Below are 19,950 nucleotides of genomic sequence, written 5' to 3'. Positions count from 1 at the left end.
GCATTTTTTCACTGGACATGGCTGGCGGAACTAGGGGCCGAGGGGGCTCGGGCCCCCACTTTTTTTGCACAATACATAGGAATACATACGGTGTAACCACTCGACCCCCCCCCCCCTCTTTTTGACCTCGGAAGTGGCACCCGAACGAAAAATAGAATGTGATTAAGCTTTTGTAGTAAGCCGTTTTTTTTTTGGTATTTTTTGTGTTGTTGTTGTTGTTGTTGTTGTTGTTTTTTTTTTTTTTTTTGCTTGCTTGTTTATAGCTGATGAAACCCCAAAGATTATTTTGATCTTAATTTCATTTCTAAAGGAAATTTGATAAAAATGTCTGTTCAGGTCAGTAGAAAACCTTTGAGGGAATCTAACTCCATTGTTCAGTGCTATCAATATCGCTAAATACGATTTTTTTTGTGTGTGTCCATAAGGTGTTTATATTGTCTGAGTTTGACGAAACATACCATTCGATCTGTCTTCACTTTTATTCATATGAATACCAACATGCTGTGGAATTGCACGTTCGAAAAGACTGCTTTGCCGTGGCCCAACTCAAGTACAGAGGTGAATATTATCCATGCATTTCTGTGTTGTAACTTATTAGTACTAGTATTTGGATGCGTCAAAGTGGTATATTAGGCCTGATATCGTTACCTCTTTGTATGCCAGTACAAAATGTACTCTTTTAGTGAGCACTGGACAGCCTTGGCCTCTGCACGCACTTTCTGACGCAAAGCCTGCATGCTCTAACAGGCTCTGTAATTCTGACGGAGAGATGAGCGCCCTCAGCGTTAGAATCAGTTCATACTAATTCCCCATGTCTTTTGTGGAAAGTTGCTGAGAATCGTGACCACCTCAGAGGTGCAGCTCATTTAATTTGAAGAATTTGGGAAAGTGGGTGCTATAGATTAAGTCGCCATGAAGATAACATCGGCAGGTAAGTGTGATTTCACCACTTTGCACAAACTTTGTTCGGTAAGGACCCTCTTTAGAGGCGTGGAGTGTTCCGGTGTGACCATGTCGACGAGCTCGTGCTGAGTCACTGGATGAATTGTACAGGCCCACATACTGAGTTTGCAGTTGGAAATGAAATATTCAGTCATAATGTGTTTATGTTGCGCCTTCCCACCATTAGAATTTATCTTTTATTCGTATATCTTGATGGATTGCCACAGTATTCGCATTATCGGTATTACGGGCAGGAGAACCCCCCTACATTTAAGGACAGTCCACGAATTGTTGAAATCCTTGAAATTTGATGTGTAAATTTTAAGTTGCGTGGCCGTGGTGAGAGTGAGTGAGGTCGAGACTCGAGAGGATTTGTCAAATTTTGATTCACCATGGTGTAGAGACTAGAGTAAAACAACCCTGTATGCGGCAGGGTGCCTATTTCTGGCAGGGGCACTTTCATTCATCAATTAAACAGCTAATGAACGTCATGTTTGCTTAGTCCAACTTTAGAATACAAGCAGAAGTTACTTGCAAGTGCACGTGTTAACTTTAATTAAGTGACACCTGATCGGGCCTTTTCATCAATGAAATGGCCCCTGCCACAAATAGGCACCCTGTACAAAGCCTGCTGCTTTTCGTTGCACTCAAGAAACAGAATATGACAGAAACTTAACTCATAACAATAACTGGTCAGCTTGTAAATTAAATTGATGGACAGCCCACCACAATTGCAACTCTGCTGTGCCTGTGGATGTCAGCGATCTTGATTCTTTGTAATTCTTTCGACTTTACATTACATTGCAATGAGTGATTTGTGTGTCATCACAGGGCATCAATCCAGCAAAATGACTTAGATGTAGACTTTGGTTCTAAACTAAATCTATGTTTTTGCAGGGCTACACACTAACCCATTTTTTTTTTCTACTGCCAGTGGTCCAACCTGTCTGTCAAGACCAGTAGGTGCCCAGTTTTTCCATCTTTTACCACTCCATTCGTGAAAAAGTTACTGGTCCAGCAGTGATTTTTACTGGTCAGTGACCATCGGACCAGTGCCAGTGTGCTGCATTGGTTTATGAGTGGTGTAAAGTTCTTGCCCTGTTGGCTGTGATATCCTTTGAAGTTTTTTTTTAATTTTTGTATCGTACATGGAATGAAGGTCATGGTCATAGCATCCATACTGAAGACAGTGTCTAAATACATGTATATAGAATCTACAGTTCTAACTGAATTACCCAGATGCAATGTGCCTGCTTATGCACATTATCATTTACTATTCACATACGACGTAATGAGTTTGTGTATCAATTTAACTTGCAATACATCACTCTTTTTTTTTCTGTGATTTAGTCTGTTATCTGTAATTAAACTAGATGAATTTTTTTGCAAGGTGTACACCTGACAAAACGCTTCATGAAATGTCCCCAGGACTTATAAAGTGTGCTGGTAAATGATTTATTAGACCATGATTTCTTTTTTGTTTTGTTTTTTGGTATGTTTTATTTTTGTAAGTGTAATCTGAGCTGAATTTCATTTTGTTTGTTTTCAGGGGGAGTGATTTCTCTACTGGATGAACCAGACATAAAGCTTCAGGTAAAACAAAGAAATAATCATTAAGTCAAATATTTTAAATGTAATTTTGGATGATGTTTGGTAGTGCAAATAATGTGTTGTATCTTCTTTCTAGTCCTGTTTCCATCTGATGCCTTTAGTTCTATATGAGTCAGTGATGACAATGACATTTTGTCCTATACATGCATGTTTACAATATCAGCATGTTGTAATGTGGAAACGAATCAACTTTCAGACATCCTGTGACATTTGGCAAGCACTTTATTAAATTCTTGATGTTGTGTTCTTCTCCAGTATTGTAAGAAAAAAAAACCCAAAATATATACTGCAAGCAAAGAATGCATATTTCCCTTTTTTTGGTAAATAGGTACATACAACATTTGTAATAAGCTAAAGAGAATATACTTTACCCCAAAATCTTAGTATTTCTACATTGACAGTCATAAATGACAGACGCTTTTTACTAGACTTTGCATCATTTTGTAGATACAGTGCACTCCCCTTGTAACAAAGTTGTTGGGACTGGCTGTTATATCAAAGATTCGTTATAACTGAACAGTAAAGTATAGAAAAATGTGTAGATGATAATTTTGGGATCTGAATTTTTACTTTGTTGTAACAAGAATTTCGGTTTAGCCGTGTTCGTTTTAACATGAGTGCACTGTAGCAGTGCAGGGCTTTAGAGCATAGGTTCATGTCAATTACATTGTGTATGCACTTTAACACTGTGTGTTTCCCCTTGTCATTTCTTGAGTGTAGTCCTTCGCCTTGGAGAGACTAAATCAGCTTGTAGATGACTTCTGGGCTGAAATTGCAGACACTGTTGAAAAGATGTAAGTATACACTTGATTTGATATTTGATATGCGGTATGACAGGGTATTTCTAATCCACAGAAATTAATCACAACTTTTTTTAGGTTTTAGCAAATGAGTCATTATGCAGTTGATCAGAGACATGAAATTACATTTACTGAACTTTGAGTTAAGGTGATAGCATTTCCATGTTATGAAATCAGCATTGTACCTTCAGTACAATTACAATCCATGTGATTATCCTGGAGAGTAAAAGATGATCAGCGTATAGCGGAGTTTGAGAAGGAAAACTTACTCTTAATAATGCACTTCGTGTGGCAATATCCACATGCAAAAGTTTTGCTTTTCTTGTTCTTTTTTAGATGTACCAGTATGCAAAAATTTCATGTCTGCTAGGGTAATCTGTTGCTGTATTGTGATTTATCAATCAACATTATACAGAAGTTTATTTTTTGGATGTTGTCAGGTGATATGAGCAAAATTTTAAGTACTGTGCCCAATAGAACCTGATGTAAAACTTACAAAAGTGTTGAATGTACCCTTATGGAGGTCCGTTATGGCCATGTAATGATAATGAACAAATGTCTCTCCTACAGTGAGATGCTGTATGAAGATGAGTCCTTTCCTCAAAGACAGCTGGCAGCACTGGTTGCATCCAAGGTAAGAGATCAGGTCTCTTCACCCACGTGTGTCACTAATTCTTGTCTGCTTTATGGTCTATGGTCTATGCTCTTTTATGGTCCATCAGTTGCAATTTTATGGTCTAGTTGAGTAGAATTTTAATGCATAATGAGCCAGCATATCTGTCAGCAAACCTGCTGCTAAAAACAAAACAAAACAAAACAGAACAAACAAACAGACAAATAAAAACAGCTATCAAATTATAAGCTTGTCGTGATTGTTGTATGAGAAAAGACATGAATCAGAAAGGAGCTCTTCTTTCCATTCTTTCCTGGTTGAATTTGAACAGATGCTCTCTTTTGTTGTCATTTGTTCTACAGTGGAGTCACCCTACTTCTAAGAAATGGGTTCAACAGTACTTTGAACAATAGAGTTACAGATCAGCATTAATCTCCTTCCTCTTTTTTTAAACACAGGTGTACTACCACCTTGGGGCTTTTGAGGAATCCCTGACATATGCCCTTGGAGCTGGCAGCCTCTTTGATGTGAATGCTACGGGGGAATATGAAGAGACAACGATATGTAAGTAGTCTTCATATTCGTGATCTGCTAGTTGTATGGGATACAAAGTGTGAAACAGATACACTGACTGACATCCTGAAAATAAACAGCAAGATATGATCTTTATTTATAGTAGTATTCTTTAAACTTGCTCTCATTTTGAAATAAAAAAAGTGGTTTGAGTGGTATTTTGTGCAATCATATTTCAAATGAGCATTGCTATACAATATGAGATTTGAACATTGACGAAAGCAGCGACTAGGTACTTGGCATGGCTCATGTTGTGTCAAGGTGTGGTTTCATGATGCATTAATCATGTCTAGCTTCCTTGTGTTAGTCAATTTTCATTTATACTGTCCTTGATTTGCTGTGAGCATAAACTAGCTTGTACTTAATGAATCCTTCACTTGTGTAAATCTGCTATTTTGCCTGTATTTCAATCTGTTATTGGATACAGGGATAGTTTTTTTAAGATACCATATATTGTGTCTGTAGTCTGTATATATTGAGACGAACTGTATGATACATGTATCAACAACCATCCATTATCCTTTGGTCACTCTATGCTCATTCTGTCCCACACTCAGCCACATTCCTTTCTCTCTTTCCTTCTCTCATCTCACCGCCTCATAACATCTGTTCATTCCATTACCCTCGAGCATGGTCTCCCCTTCCCACCTCCCACATTGGGTTATGTAATCGCCGGATGTAAAGTGTACTATATGTTCCTGTAGTTAGCGCAGAAATAAATACTTCTGTTTGTGACTCCAGTCCAGAGAAGTCAGACTTCTCTCTGTCTTGCAAGAGCACTAGCAAAGTATGTAAAATTTGATGAACCTGCAACCTTGTGATAGGTGCTGTATTATTTTCCTTCCATGCCGCTCAATTATACCATACTAATGTTGTTGTATTGTGTGCATTACAGCAAAGTGCATCGATTTCTACACCAAGCTACGTGTGCACAATCACGACCACGCCGATGATGAAAAGGCCATTGACTCCCGTCTGGAGGAGATTGTGAATCGAATGTTCCAGCGCTGCTTTGAGCAGCAGTTGTACAAGCAGGCCATTGGTATTGCCCTGGAAACAAGACGGGTCGACAAGTTTGAGAAGGCCATATGCAGCTCGGTGAGCTCACTGTTTCTTGTCCGCTGGGGAGGGCCAAAAACTACCATTCATTTGGGTGTTACTTTTGAGACTAGATCAAAACAATAGCATTTTAAAAATTTTTCAAACATGATTTACATTGTCTATGCCTGACTGTTGGTTGTTGTCTAAGATGAATTACAGGGAATGATGGCGCATATACCCATTGTAAGAATTATTGTGTTCTACATAGCACTCCACTGTTTTTTCATATAGCATTGTTCAAGATTTCAAATGGAGACTTGTGAAGATGTATAAAGTCTATGTTCACTAACTTGAAAAAGGGTATGATCAATTTCTATTAAAATGTTTCAAGTAACCTTATCAGAGTCCAAATAGATATTAAATGTTTAGTGAATTGTCATTTTATTCATCGTTGGATGCATTTTTAGATATATCATGTGATAAATAGAAGTAAATTTGTCAGTTTTTATATTAGTATTCTTGCAGTATTGGTAATTTTTCTTACAAATTTCCATCATAGCTGTATACAGTCCTGTAATTGTCCTGGGATGGTCATTTTGGACCTTCTGTAGTATTCTTTTCATCACATCCTTTGTGACTGTAGAATTTAGTTGGTAAATTGTAATTTGACATTGTTGCCATAGCAACACAGTGCCTGTCTGTAGTGCTTCTCAGTGATGTTGAATTGCTCTCTCCCACAGAGTGATGTGCCGGGCATGCTCAAGTACAGTGTGGATGTTGTTATGTCATTGCTACAAATGAGAACGTTTAGGAACACAGTGAGTATTGGAATATTCATTTTGCAATCTACTGTAGTGTTTTTTACAACATGACCATTAACCTGAAATCTGTGTATAGTATCACGCCTAATTTGAGTTTTTGTCTTTTGTTTAAAAAGAAATTTGAAGTGTTGTACCTTCCCAAATATTTCACAGGTAGTATCTTGCACTCTGAATCTATGTTGCTTTTTCTCAGTAGAGTTTTTAATTTATTGATAAACCCCATGATTTATATAGGCAGAGACAATCAAATATCAGCCAAATGAATAAGAATAGCAGCTCACTTTTTGTGAATACAGTGAATGCATTCATTAGTAGCAAAATGTTGAATTTTCAAAAGTGTCAATGTAAAATGGGCAAAAAATGAATCCTCAAATGCAAAATTAGGAAGCTGCTTTCTTCCCAGAGGTATAAAAGGACTTTTAACAAGACCTTGTTTTTAGAAGTGTGTCAGGAAAAAAAAGAAGAAGATTATCAAAAGAATTTGAATTTCTTCCCTTCCTTCCCGTAGATCCTACGTGTGTTGGTCCGTCTGTACCTGAACCTCGAGACTCCAGACTTTATCAACGTCTGTCAGTGTCTCATCTTTCTGGATGATGCTCCAGCCGTGGCTGACATCCTTGACAAACTTGTGAGGGAGGGTGGGGTAAGTATCAACTTTCTGTTTCTACCATTTATCTCTGCTTTTGGCCAAATTAGAACATTAAAGGGGAAGTCTACCCTGAAAATTTACATATATGTATGAATATAAGCAGAAAAGTTCAAGATTGAACATATTGTGATCAAACTTGAGAAAACTGATTTTTTTTTCTAAAGTTATGATCAATCAAGCACAAATTGGCAAAAATAGGCAAAGAATAACACTCTGATGAGAAACCATGCCGTCATGATGTACTGTAAAAGTTGTTATTTTTGCAAGGGTTTATTTTCGTGAATCACTATTGGGCTGCGAATTTAACAACATGCGAAAATATTGCCATGCACAGTAAAGTGACATTCACCTATGATAGCCTCGGTGTCAAATCACAAAGACAACATCTTGCGAAACTCTTTGTGATCTCATTCTTGAAAGTATCTGTAAGTGAAAATATTAGCTTTTACAGTATGCTGTGAGTGTTGTTTGACAGGAAGCCAAGCACCAACCACGAGTTCAGCAAGCGTTGCTCCAGCCATGCTCCTGAAATGAGGTCATAATACTGGGTAAAACCCCAAAGAGAGTCAACATCAGCTGTTAGGCTCTGAATTAAACCTTGGTTCTGAACTTCTCCTTTTGTGATGTACACAGGACCAGACACTGATGGCCTTTCAGATTGGGTTTGACCTGTATGAGAGCGCTCCCCAGCAGTTCTTGTCCAGAGTACAAGCCTCTCTCAAGACCGTAGGCACTCCCAGCACAGACACCACTCCGGCTCCTTCCACCACTCCGGCATCGGAGGACAAGAAAGAAGGGTAAGTTCGAGCTAGTCTCACTCATTTTGGGAGAAACCACCACATAGTTACAGAGCTACCAGGTGTATGTGATTCTACAGGAACATCCCTTGGTGTCCTGCCAGGAGAATTAAAAAACAAAAACAAAAACAAAAACCAACTTCCTGGTTTGACACTATTTTGCCTATATATATGCATGTAAAAGACAAATATCTGCCTAATTTAGCTTATTGGAATCTACCTGATTTTGATGTGTTAATGTCAGCAGCCCTGCATTATGAAATATTGGAAGGAGCTTGTTTGTACTTTTGTTAACTTACTTAGGCCACTATCATCTCTATGTTCAAATATTTGTAAAAATGATATAAATACATGTTAATATTTTATTCAATTATATTTTATTTGTTAGTGTAGTTATCATATAAACTAATATCTCAATGAATATTGTTACTATTGTAAAAAATAAAAGCCAACAAGAAGGCAATACTGTCTTATTGCAACTTATGTTGAAATGTCAGCAACCAACCTTTTCTTGTGTAAGCACGACAGAACCGCTTCCCCAAACAAATATTATGGGGGGAGAATTGGTTTTTACCTGCATTATATTGTACAGTGAAGTATGAACATGAAAGTGACTACCAAATCACAGATGTGTGGCAAACAATTTGTGCTATGTAATCTGTAGGGATTACAGTTAATTATTTTGTGTTAAAAAAAAAATCCAACAAGAACAAACAATAGTGGCAACTTATTCCAGAGTTAAAATCAGTCAAAATATGTCACCCTTTCCTGAACACATAGGCCATAATAATTACGTAATCCAACATGATTCAGGAGAAATCTCTTTTGTGTGTTTGCAAGCATTTTTGTGTTGAATATTAAAACTTTATCGCTCCATGAATGGAAACAATGTATTTTCAGTTTCTGTCAAAGAATAATGAAGCATGCCTGCTCCACTGCTGCAAATGTGTTAGTAAGTAAACTCCTTGCATGCCTGTATGGAGGAAGAAATGTATTTGTTGTGAATTATTGTACCCTGACAGACTAACACGAAGTCAAGCTGCTTTCTCCGAAAAGCATTTATTTATTCATTTTTTCTTTCTCCTGCTGATAGGGAAGTCATGGAGGTAGATGAAGTGAAGGAAAAGACAGAAACAACTCCTTCCCAAGCACCTCCTGCAGAAGAAGAGGTAAGCCATATCCTGTGAATCATGGTGTATGTGTATAGCAAGTCATTTTTTAAAGACATTATTTCCCATTTGCAGATGAAACAAAAACCCAGCTTTAGTGCTTCAAAATAGTTCTAAAATGTGAGTTAGGGATAGAAACAACTAATATGAAAATATTAATCAGTGTAGTCAATGTTAAGAATACACAAAATGTGAACAATAGTTGTAATAAAATTGATTCTAGAATAAATTGTTTACAGTTATGGTTTATTTAGAAAAAAGTAGTGATATCTCCTTTACAATTTTGAGTTTTATTGCAAATTTGTGATATGGTAGGATGTTTTGTGACACAACTGACCTACACATATGCATCAAATGTGATAACTCAAACATCTTTTTTTAATCACTGCTCCCAATGGTAAACAGTACCTTTAAGTTACCAGCTTATCCTACCAAGTCATATGTGACATATTGAACATGGTCCTATTGAGACAGTATTGGTTGGTTGTTCAACCAGATCGCATAGCTGTTGAAAACTGATAACTCACATCATTAAGTAAAGTACCCGGTAGTCATGTGTAGTTGTCATAATTTTATATGTATTATGTTTTGTTTTTGGTTTTTCATTAATTGATTCTTTATGGAAGCTAGCATGTCAGCTAACAACAGATGATTGTTCCCAGTAGTTTAACTAGCAAAAAAGAGGAATTGAAACTAAACTTGACCAGTAATTGGAGTGAACTTGAAAGGTCAGCCTGTATATTGGTGATATGCGTGTAGTTCAGTCACTTTTATTGCAGACTAGACTACTAAGTATAGGGTGGCGAATGTGAGCCTAGATTTTAGCCATAAGCCCACATTTTAGCCATTCTAGTTCATCTTGCTGTACTGAAGATCACTCTTTGATGAGCTAGCATCCAGTCTTTAAAGATGTTTGCTGCTCCCAGTTTCTTGTTGCCATGGAAACTTACAACTTACTGTGAACCTCTGCTAAACTAGCACAACCTTTGACTAAATAACTATCGCAAGTAATTTTTACCCTCCCTAATTTCAGCTGTCGGCAGAGGAAAAAGAACACAGAGACAAGGTCAACAAACTTTCACAGATCCTGAGTGGTAACATCACCATAGGGATTCACCTTCAGTTTCTCATACGCAGCAACAAGACAGACATGCTCATTCTCAAAAACACCAAGGTTTGTGACTTATCGCTTTCTAGTTCGTACGGACACAATTTTTTTTCTTTTTTTTTTGGTCATTGTGTGTACACTAATGCCATAAAACTGGTAAATATGGACAAATTTTAATAATTCTAGTATCATATACCCTACAGCTTGGAAATTTACATACATTGCTTTTGCCAGTGATTGCTAGTAATGAGAGTTTTTAAAGGGGCTAAAATGTAAGTTAGGAAACCTGAATTGCCCGTGAACCATGCATAATTGTTTAGGTTGTTGCCATTTTGTTTGTCAAATGATAAAAATATATGCAAAATACCTTTCCAATACAAATGTGTATTAAATACGTAGGATTCCAAATTTTCACTGAATGTAATGACAGCTGTCATAATGTGTGAACGGTTTCAAATGCTGTCAAATTTATAATCACAATTTGTTTAAGGGACACTTTTAATTCAGAATTTAATTCATTTGGTCATTCTTTATTATCAATGTTTTGTTGGCAGGATTCAGTGAGGAATTCTGTATGCCACAATGCAACAGTGATAGCAAACTCCTTCATGCACTGCGGGACGACAAGCGATGCTTTTCTCAGGTATTCTTTCTCAGGATTATTCTATGCAGATCATAGAAATAATGAAATTGATGGTTTTTGTCACCTTTGTCAAAATCACCACTAATTTTACCTATGAACCTTGATGTGGACCAGTGTGGGTTTTGTGAACTTAGTATATGTCATCTTTGGTATTAAGAACTGCTCTGAAATATGGATAGCACTTGGTTTATAGATTTGCTTCAACTACCACTCTTTTGAAATCAAGCTGTAAGGATTAGTGGGACTATTTGTATTGACAGGATGGAGGGTAGAAGTATTAGATGGCGATCTTCAGAGCTGCCAACAAGTATATTGTCATGGTGTGCAATGTTTTTCTTCATCAGATTAGGGAAGATTTGTTTAAAATATGATTTTTTTTTAAAAACCTCTGAAGTTTGATTTAGGATGTGTAGTATTTGCAATTATTTCATTTGAAACTAAGATACGATTTTTGCCCTCGATCTGTAAGTAGTAGTACTGTGTATTTGTTTTTTGATATGCAGATGTTGGCAACCCTGTATCTTCATAAGTAGACATAGAAAGCTATTCTAGTATCCAAAAGTGATGTGTTTTGCTGAACAGTTGGTATCTGTGTACTTCATGAAGGTTCACACAATATATCAATAAATGCAGTTAAAAAGAATAGAGGTTGTCCTTGTCCTATGCCCAAAATTTATTTCAGATGTAATGACCATATAAAATGGCACCTTGTTCCTATGTTTCTTGGTTTATTTGATGTTCAAATATATCATATTCTTGTGCAACAATTTTATTGAGATCTTAAGTTTCCATTAGTTATGTTCATACTGTTTTGCAGTAGTGATAGAAGGAACAACATTCTGCTCATTGTCTCAAACTCATTTTAGCTTCATTGTTTCATCAAAACAGGGATAATCTTGAGTGGCTAGCAAGAGCCACAAACTGGGCAAAATTCACAGCGACAGCCAGTCTAGGGGTCATCCACAGAGGTCACGAGAAGGAGGCCCTCAATCTCATGTCCACATACCTCCCGAAGGACTCCACCCCAGGCAGTGCCTACCAAGATGGCGGTGGTCTCTACGCTCTGGGTCTCATCCATGCCAACCATGGAGCCAACATTATTGAGTATCTCCTGACACAGCTGAAGGAAGCCACATCAGAGGTGAGAGGCCCAGTCTGCTTGTATCGGTAGTGGCACGACTATCGGCTTTTTAATATGGTCATATTAAAGGAGGAATTCTGGACTAGTTTAACCGTAACAAGGCCGCGCTTTTTGGCTGTTCTGTGGCCAGGGGTGAATCAACCATAATACACCTTGTGAACTGACAGTTTTAATTTGATTTGATTTGATTTGATATGATTTATTTATTCTCTGTATGGCATCATTTACAATTCTTTTCTTAGCAATGAATTATGAATTACCATACAGAACGGTCGCCAATAATAAGCTATAAGCTTGACCCTTTGGCAGCCGATGATACAATATGTTAATGCAAAAAAGAGAAGGGGGGTCCAACATGATGCAGTTCTAAAGTGTTAAATTGCTGTTTGCATTGCAATGATTGTTTTGCCATGGTTTCAACTTTCTTTCCCTCCACCCAGATGGTGAGACACGGTGGATGTCTAGGACTAGGGCTTGCTGCAATGGGGTCCGCCAGGCAAGATGTCTATGAACAGCTCAAGTTTAATCTGTATGAGGACGATGCTGTCACAGGTGAGCTGGTCAGGTGACAGTCACATGACAGTCATGTGATCAATGGAGAGTTGTGATTGAAGACATGTTATCCTGTACACATACAGTCATTTAGGTTTGATGGATATTGAAACAAGACAAATTTAGACTTGCACTTTTAGTACTGTTTTAAGAGTTGCTGATTAGGAGACACTTTTTTTTTTTAGTTTGGTTTTCTGAATCCAGCCGCTTTTCACTGTTTCCGTGTATAGTCCTGAACAGAAAGAGGCAGTTGTATTTCCAGAGAGAGGACATACTGTCATGAATAGACGCTTCTATTACTGTATACGCCAAATATTTCATGAGGTTTCTATTTTTGTGAATTTTGCGAGTCAGGTGCTATTTGCAAAATTAAAGACACAAAAATAATGACTCTGATCCCGATATGAATGTGACGCACACATGTACTTTCTCCGTTCAGTACAATGCTCCATGGTCGCAAATTTACGCACTCGCAAAATTGTGTGGAAGTCTTAATTCGCAAGAAATTAGACTCGCTAAATATATGGTGTATACAGTACTTATAGCTCTCCTTTTAAAGTATAATCACACTAAACATTGTGCATAGTGATATTCACCTGATTAATTATCCTACAGATTGATCAGTCCAAACTTACTTCTGGAGAGCTACAGCCAATGAAACATGTAATCATGTTGATTTTTATTTTAATCAAGTTGTCATCCTGAAATGTGTATAAGCTTCATAATGCAACGTTGCGCCTATATACTTAATGTAGGTGAGGCTGCTGGTCTAGGTATGGGACTTGTTATGGTGGGCACCAAATCAGCGCAAGCCATTGAGGACATGGTCAGCGTAAGTATTCCTCAAATTAGCAACCTTACATCTCTTCTGTTTAATGTCTACCTGGCTGTTGTGAGTCTTAATTTTGTCTCAGTAAAGATGAAGAATGATTTGAATTCTATTAGACCCTGGAATGGTTATGACACCCACACAAAAACAAGGAGTTGAGATTATGAAAAAGGAAGTATTCCACAAATATTTGGTAAAAATGTGTAAAAAGTAAAATATGCCCATCTGCATTTATGTTTGTACTGCATATTGCCTGGGGAACCCAATGTTCAACATATAGTCATTCTTTGCAAACAGTTGACTAAAACATGTTTTTCTCTTTTCTTTGTCTGTTGATGACACAGTATGCTCAAGATACCCAGCATGAAAAGATTCTTCGAGGCCTGTGTCTTGGTATTGCTCTGGTAAGTTTACCATCTACCTGGATGGCTTCTGTGTATAACATTTCCATGGACTGACACCTCTATTGCTTTGTCTTACTATGTTTCAATCACTAAGTCATATATTCTAGATTAAACATAGTAACGTAGGATAAAATTGTGCTTTCCTTTCCTGGAAGCATGTTAGATATTAATGTATATAGATTTACACAATAAAGATTCATATGCAAACACTGATCCCAAGATGAAATATACACACAAAGAAAAGGAAAAACATGCATCAGGAGTGGTCTCTAGTATAGTTTTTTTTTTCTGCTGTAGTTGACAGTTTCAACTGATGACAGTTAATTTTGTGATTGTGTTGTGCAAACAAAATAATGGAACAAATAATATTATCAATAGATACATTCTAATGATGAAGCAACAAACGTTTTGTGAGTGATAAAGGGAACAGCGTTATTTAGCATTTATATGTATTTGTGATGATAATTGTACTTGTTATAAAAAAGAACACAACAAATGTAGTGATTTAAATAGTAGTACTTATCATTATTATTATTGTTGGTATTACCATTAATGATAATAATAATAATGATGATAATAATAATAATAATAATAATAATAATAATAATAATAATAATAATAATAATAATAGTGATAATAGTGATATTATTATTATTATCATTATTATTATTTGAAATAATCTATTTCGCTATGTCTGTCTGTGTAGACGATGTATGGGAGGCTGGAGGAGGCAGACACTCTCATAGAAAGTTTGAGTCGAGACAAGGACCCCATCCTGCGACGGTCTGGAATGTACACCATCGCCCTCGCCTACTGTGGCACAGGTAACAACAAAGCCATCAGGAAACTCCTCCATTTTGCTGTCAGCGATGTCGATGACGATGTCCGACGAGCTGCTGTCACGTCACTCGGCTTCCTTCTGTTTAGGTGAGTTTTTTGCCCGAATTTTTATTCCTTTTTGTTGCTTTGTGGAAGCTATCATGGTATGGGCTTGTGAAGTAGTGATGGTGCGTAGTGATTTATTGCTGTGAAAGTCTAACATACTGAAGCCTTTTTTCAAAGATGTGTTGTCTGGAAGAAATACTTTGTCCTTTGATTCTACACATATTTGTTCCACTTCTGTTGGTTCAGATGATAATATTTTCCCTTGCAGCATGGTATGACATGCACAGTGATGTGTGTGTGTGTGTGTGTGTGTTTATGTTTGTGTGTTCGTGTCTTTTTGTCTTTGTGTGTGTCTGTTTGTGTGCATGTGCAAATGATCAACCTTTAAACTTTTGGACCACACTCCTTTACTAATAAAGAGTGAAGTGTTTGCTGCCCCCATGTGTCTTAGGGCAGTGCTTCTCAACTGGTGGCCTGTACAGATCTCGCAGGTGAGCTGCTATGTCTTCCCAAAATAAAAATAAAAAAGATTTGTTCTCGGAGTATACACTTACTTGGACCTCAAAAAACTTTGTAGGAGACGAAGTGGGCACTGGGTAAAAAATGTTGATAAGTGCAGATCTAAAGGGAACCTAAGACTGGCATAGAATCTAGATTTCACTTGTATAGCGTGGTCCTTCTCAGCTTTGATTTTGTACATGCTTTGACGCTAATCACATGTTCGGTAATGTTTGATATATATCAGGGTTGCTTTTTTTGGTATTTTTGGTTTTTTGATAGTTTTTACTGCAATAGAATTTCACACTGTTCTGCTGTCAAAGGCCATCATTCATTGATTTAGCCATCAAGCCTTCTTTACAGAGCATTTTATGAGATGCTGAATTGAAATGAGCATATTCTATTAACATGAAGTGGCAACTGCACAGAAAAGATATACCAAGATTCCAGTAATAAATGTAGATATGCTCTGATCCAAAGAGGGAAAAAAAAAAGCAAAATGATGTTAAGAACTGTGTAGGTTAACAGAAAATAAGAGAATGTTATTCTCATTTTTTAAACCATGAGTCCATGCTTTGACAGATCAAAATGTGAAGTGATTTCAAATTTAAAATCCCTTGAGTTTTACTACATGCCATTGTTGATGTTGTCGTAGTTATTTCTTTTCATGGTTAATAAGAGTGATAGATAGTTACATTGTTGCCAAACTTTATGTTCCCAATCTAGAGTTATGTAAACACATGTAAATGAATTTTTAAGACTCAGTGTAGTTGCCAAATAAAGCGCCATTAGAAAATAATTGGTTCATGGACTGAGAGAGTGAGAAACAACCAGAGATAATTAAACTTTGTATATTTTTTCTGGCTTTTATTTGATAGAGAGAAATTCTCCATCTAGACATGTAATCCATAAAGCCGCATGATAAGTAAACGGTGAACATAAGTAATATTAGAACATTACTTAGCACAGTTTTATCAATATCTCAAGATTTTTTTTCTTGTAAAACTTACAAATACAATCTGATAAAGCCTAGAGGCTGAACTTAAAGGGATCACGTTATTTGGATCAAGAATATGTTGCTTTTTTTTTCTTAACTTGCACTTGTAATTGCACAATAACATAATGTTCTTCATTATAACCCAAGCTGTGCAGGGATAAGAAAAAGTTCAAACTTGTTTTCTATGAGTACTGTTCAAGTTTCACCATTTAAAGGCGTCATCTTTGTCCTACCTTTGATAAGAACATCACTGACAGTAAACTGGCAGTATCTCCATACATCTGATTTACCTCTTTTTCTTGGGAGTGATATGTACAGCAATAAATAGATTTAGTTAGATGAATGAATAGGTTATGCCACAATGTAAGCCACGATATGTGTTACATTTAGGAATGCAAGAAAACCAACTCTTGGTATCTATGCCAAAATACTTTTGGGACACATTTAAGGAAAATATCTATCTTACCTCTATACACAGACATCAAAAAGGACCAGGTAGTCCATGCTGTACATTAACATAAGAGGCATTAAGTTAAGTCAATGCAGCCTAAAGTCTTAGTCTTTCTTTCTGTGTGGTATTCTATCCACAGAGTGCTTGTCGATAGTTATGACTTTCTGCTATGATCTTGCCTTTCGCCAGCAAGCTAGTACTGATTTTCATCCATTAAACCGTCATATATGACTGATATATATTGTTTTTTCATTAAGTGTAGCCTTCTAGAACTACCCTGACAATGTTTATTGGTGAATAAAAGACTGGAGTAAGGCTAGTGCCTTGAAGAAATTGTATATTATGCATAGCACTAGATAATGACATCTGTCGGCAAACTAGTATAGTAACATTTACTGTTTATAACTCTCTACTCAATAGTAATAGGCAAGTTTCAGCAATTTTGCATTTAGACGTGCAAAATTGTATTTCTCAGCAGAATTTGAATACATTAAATGTGGAATTTTTGTGATACATTAATTTTTTTCATATTTCACGCTTCTTTGGGCTAGCACAAATTCTAAAACCTTCGAAAATGTCTTCACAATTTTCTCTGCACATTTTGAACGGGTTGACAATTGTGCACCGCATATTCAAGAACCCGCGAATATGTTTTTGAGCCGTTCAGCACAAAAAACTAATCATGCGAAAATATTGCCATTCACAGTGATACCATGAGCAGCCTTCGACAACTTATAAAAAAAGAAAAATGAGTTTTGATACTGTGTGTGCCTTCACTGTCTGAGAGTAAGAAATAGTAAGTAGACTGATGCAACCCTCACATCAACCATAGGAACGGTTAGAGATAAACAAAGTTTCCAAGGTGTCCGTTGTGACATAATCTGGCACAGAACTCTCTATATTACAGAATTCTCTATTGAGGCCTCAGGCAATGTCCATAGTCTGTTACCACGGCGACACGAATCCCCATGTGCAAATGACCTGTCGAGTGTTGATTGCCTTTTTGGTGTTGTTGGGCTGCGATTGAGCATCGACTGGGATTGGATTTCCTGGCATGACAACAGCTTAATGAAGGCTTGTCGGAATCTCTTGTTGAATGTGGTGTAGATGAATGGGTTGACCATACTAGAGGCCCATCCAATCCACGTACACACAATGAAAACCCTGTTTGTGACATGACAGTCTCTACAGAGGGCGACAATCATGTTAGCCACAAAGAAAGGCGTCCACCCGATGACAAAAGCAGCGAACACGAGTCCGAGGACCTTGCTAGCTCTTTGCTCTGTGTTGAGGTGCTTCATGCCGTACTGGCCTCCACGAGACATTGTCCTGCGCAGCTCTAGAGAGGGCAGGCTCCGTGAAATACTGTTATCACTGTGGTCAGACTCCAAAGAGCCACATGATGTTCGGAGTTCCCCATTACTAGAGATGCTTTCTTGGTGGCAACTCATATCTCTGGTGGAAACGCGCTCAAAGCCATTCCGTTTGATCACATGCAGGATGAAGCGTGGGTAAGTTTTCTGATTTTTTCGCTGAGACGTGGGACTATCACCTGTCCCTCGACTCCGCCCCTGGCATAATTTTATCTTATTGTAGAGTGTGTATGTTGTCAGACAGTATGTTACCACGACGATACAGAGGGGGATGAAGAATGCCACGACGGAGCCGTAAATCATGAAGTGGATATTCATCACGGCGCAGAGATGATCGTTGAGGACCGTCGCCGGTTGAAGGAATCCCATGATGCAAAGCGGGCTGGACAGACAGGCCGCACACATCCACACCATACAGATCTTGGTGGTGATCCCACAACGGGTGCGTGGTTGCCGGGTGTGGCGTAGAGGATCACTGATAGCAATATACCTATCAATGCTCACCATGCACATGTGAAGAATGGAGGACGTACAGCAGAAGACGTCCAGTGTGGTCCAAATATTGCACATCGTATGACCAAGTGGCCAGTAACCTGCATTTGGAACAATGGGAGCAGAAATAATAAACAAACAAACATGTATGTGGTTGAATAGGATATGAACAGGATAGATGATTTTTTAAAAGATACAAGTACCGTAAGCTCTGCAAACTGATGAAGTATTTGTAGTGTACAACCATCTTTCAATGTACAAAAGATTTTTGCAGAGAAAAATTACAACGAAATGTATGATGCTACAATTCAGGTAGTTCTTTTATACATTGCTCAATTTTTTATTAACAAGAAAATTAGGAAATTGCAGCAGATTATAAGGTGCTTTTGTTTTTCCTCTCATAATTCTGTTATTTATTCATGTTATATGAATTGTACTAAGTGCAGTCCTATGTATCTATGAAAAGTTTTGGATATTTATAAGATGGAAAAGTGAAAAATTTAACACTTATATGAAAAAGTGGTAAAACCCACATACCGAGAAGATCCTTTGTGAGGCCAAACGGCATGACGAGCAGCGCCACCATGAGGTCCGCCATGGCCATTGAGAAGAGGAAGAAGTTGGTGAGGTTCTGCAGCTTTGTGTCCTTGCTGATGGCCATACACACCAGGAGGTTACCCACCACAGAGCAAAGGATGATGGGAAACAGCAGCACCACCGCCCAGCTGTGATCGCTGCTTACAGCGCCCTCTATCATGTTGGCATCGACCATTGCACTATAGTTTGACGTAGGGCTGACTGGGCTGCTAATTGAGACTGGGTCTTGCATGGTTGTCATTGTTGAAAAGGTTGCCTTAGCAACAGATCGAATCACGGCTGGTTTGGATGTTCCTTTTTGTCATCTCTTTCTCTAGCCTTCACTCCTGAAACCTGAGAATAGAACGTGGTGAAACAAATTAGTTGCAGACAAAGTAATGTAAAAGCACCTTTCATTTAATAGTAGATAAAATCCCATGCGAAACACTTTCTTCATGGTACTACATATCCAAAAATAAACAAAGGGGAAAAAAAGGGGGAAAAAAAGCTAGTTTGGACACTGTTTAGTATCCAGAGAAATCTATTCAAAAGATGTCAGGTAGTGATGACTTTAATGATTTCGCAAGGATAATGGAACGTCTCTTTCTTTGGGCAAAATGTAGTGAAATGTGATCCTCTTTTTCTGGTGGCATTAGCAAGGCAATGAAATAGGATTATTGCATTATCATCACAAAGGTAACACACAAAAGGCACCATCAGACTGTAGGTTAGATTTGTCTGGCTGCCTTTTGTGCCAACATACACAACTCTTGGCTGCCGAAGCACCTGTGTGTGTGACCATGCAGTCAGAAAGAAAATTGCCTCCATTCTATTCACGTGATTCCAGCATTACCGCATCCTACATCCTTGGATGCTTGGCCTTTATATTCCCCTGCCGCTTAATGCAAAATATCATGTGCAATGCTTTGGACTATTAAGATTGACTGTTAAAGTGTTTCTAAAGCTGTGATGTTGATCTGAATGG

At 37.6% G+C, this 19,950-nt stretch overlaps 2 protein-coding genes across 2 annotated transcripts; one reads left to right on the top strand and one right to left on the bottom strand.

The window, feature by feature from the left end:
* Positions 1 to 834: 834 nt before the first annotated feature.
* LOC139730758 (26S proteasome non-ATPase regulatory subunit 1-like) lies at positions 835 to 14,624 on the top strand. Its single transcript, XM_071641619.1, has 17 exons — positions 835 to 931; positions 2,492 to 2,535; positions 3,274 to 3,347; positions 3,924 to 3,987; positions 4,425 to 4,530; positions 5,435 to 5,637; positions 6,321 to 6,398; positions 6,910 to 7,044; positions 7,684 to 7,847; positions 8,941 to 9,016; positions 10,050 to 10,190; positions 10,679 to 10,767; positions 11,656 to 11,908; positions 12,349 to 12,460; positions 13,216 to 13,292; positions 13,634 to 13,693; positions 14,400 to 14,624. Exons 1-17 carry the CDS (start codon positions 913 to 915, stop codon positions 14,622 to 14,624), a joined length of 1,920 nt encoding a protein of 639 aa, XP_071497720.1. The 5' UTR covers positions 835 to 912.
* A 2,796-nt stretch (positions 14,625 to 17,420) lies between these two features.
* LOC139730749 (5-hydroxytryptamine receptor 2B-like) lies at positions 17,421 to 19,227 on the bottom strand. The gene is made up of 2 exons (XM_071641611.1): positions 18,927 to 19,227; positions 17,421 to 18,490 (listed from the first exon to the last, which is right to left on the bottom strand). The coding sequence occupies exons 1-2, from the start codon at positions 19,225 to 19,227 to the stop codon at positions 17,421 to 17,423; spliced, it is 1,371 nt and encodes a 456-aa protein (XP_071497712.1).
* Between the last annotated feature and the right edge of the window lie 723 nt (positions 19,228 to 19,950).

The sequence above is a fragment of the Diadema antillarum genome, unplaced genomic scaffold (assembly GCF_040938485.1).
Source record: "Diadema antillarum isolate AM-2024a unplaced genomic scaffold, OU_Dant_1.0 seq00000333_RagTag, whole genome shotgun sequence".
NCBI classification, from domain to species: domain Eukaryota; kingdom Metazoa; phylum Echinodermata; class Echinoidea; order Diadematoida; family Diadematidae; genus Diadema; species Diadema antillarum.
The sequence above is the reverse complement of the archived record's forward strand: the minus strand, read 5'-3'. Positions and strand labels throughout refer to the sequence as shown.

Coding starts and splice junctions, on each gene's coding strand:
- LOC139730758 (XM_071641619.1), top strand. Junction 6,399..6,909: donor TGAGAACGTTTAGGAACACA/GTGAGTATTGGA, acceptor TCCTTCCCGTAG/ATCCTACGTGTGTTGGTCCG. Junction 13,293..13,633: donor CCATTGAGGACATGGTCAGC/GTAAGTATTCCT, acceptor TTGATGACACAG/TATGCTCAAGATACCCAGCA.
- LOC139730749 (XM_071641611.1), bottom strand. CDS start 19,227: ATGACAACCATGCAAGACCCAGTCTCAATTAGCAGCCCAGTCAGCCCT. Junction 18,491..18,926: donor CCTCACAAAGGATCTTCTCG/GTATGTGGGTTT, acceptor TTCCAAATGCAG/GTTACTGGCCACTTGGTCAT.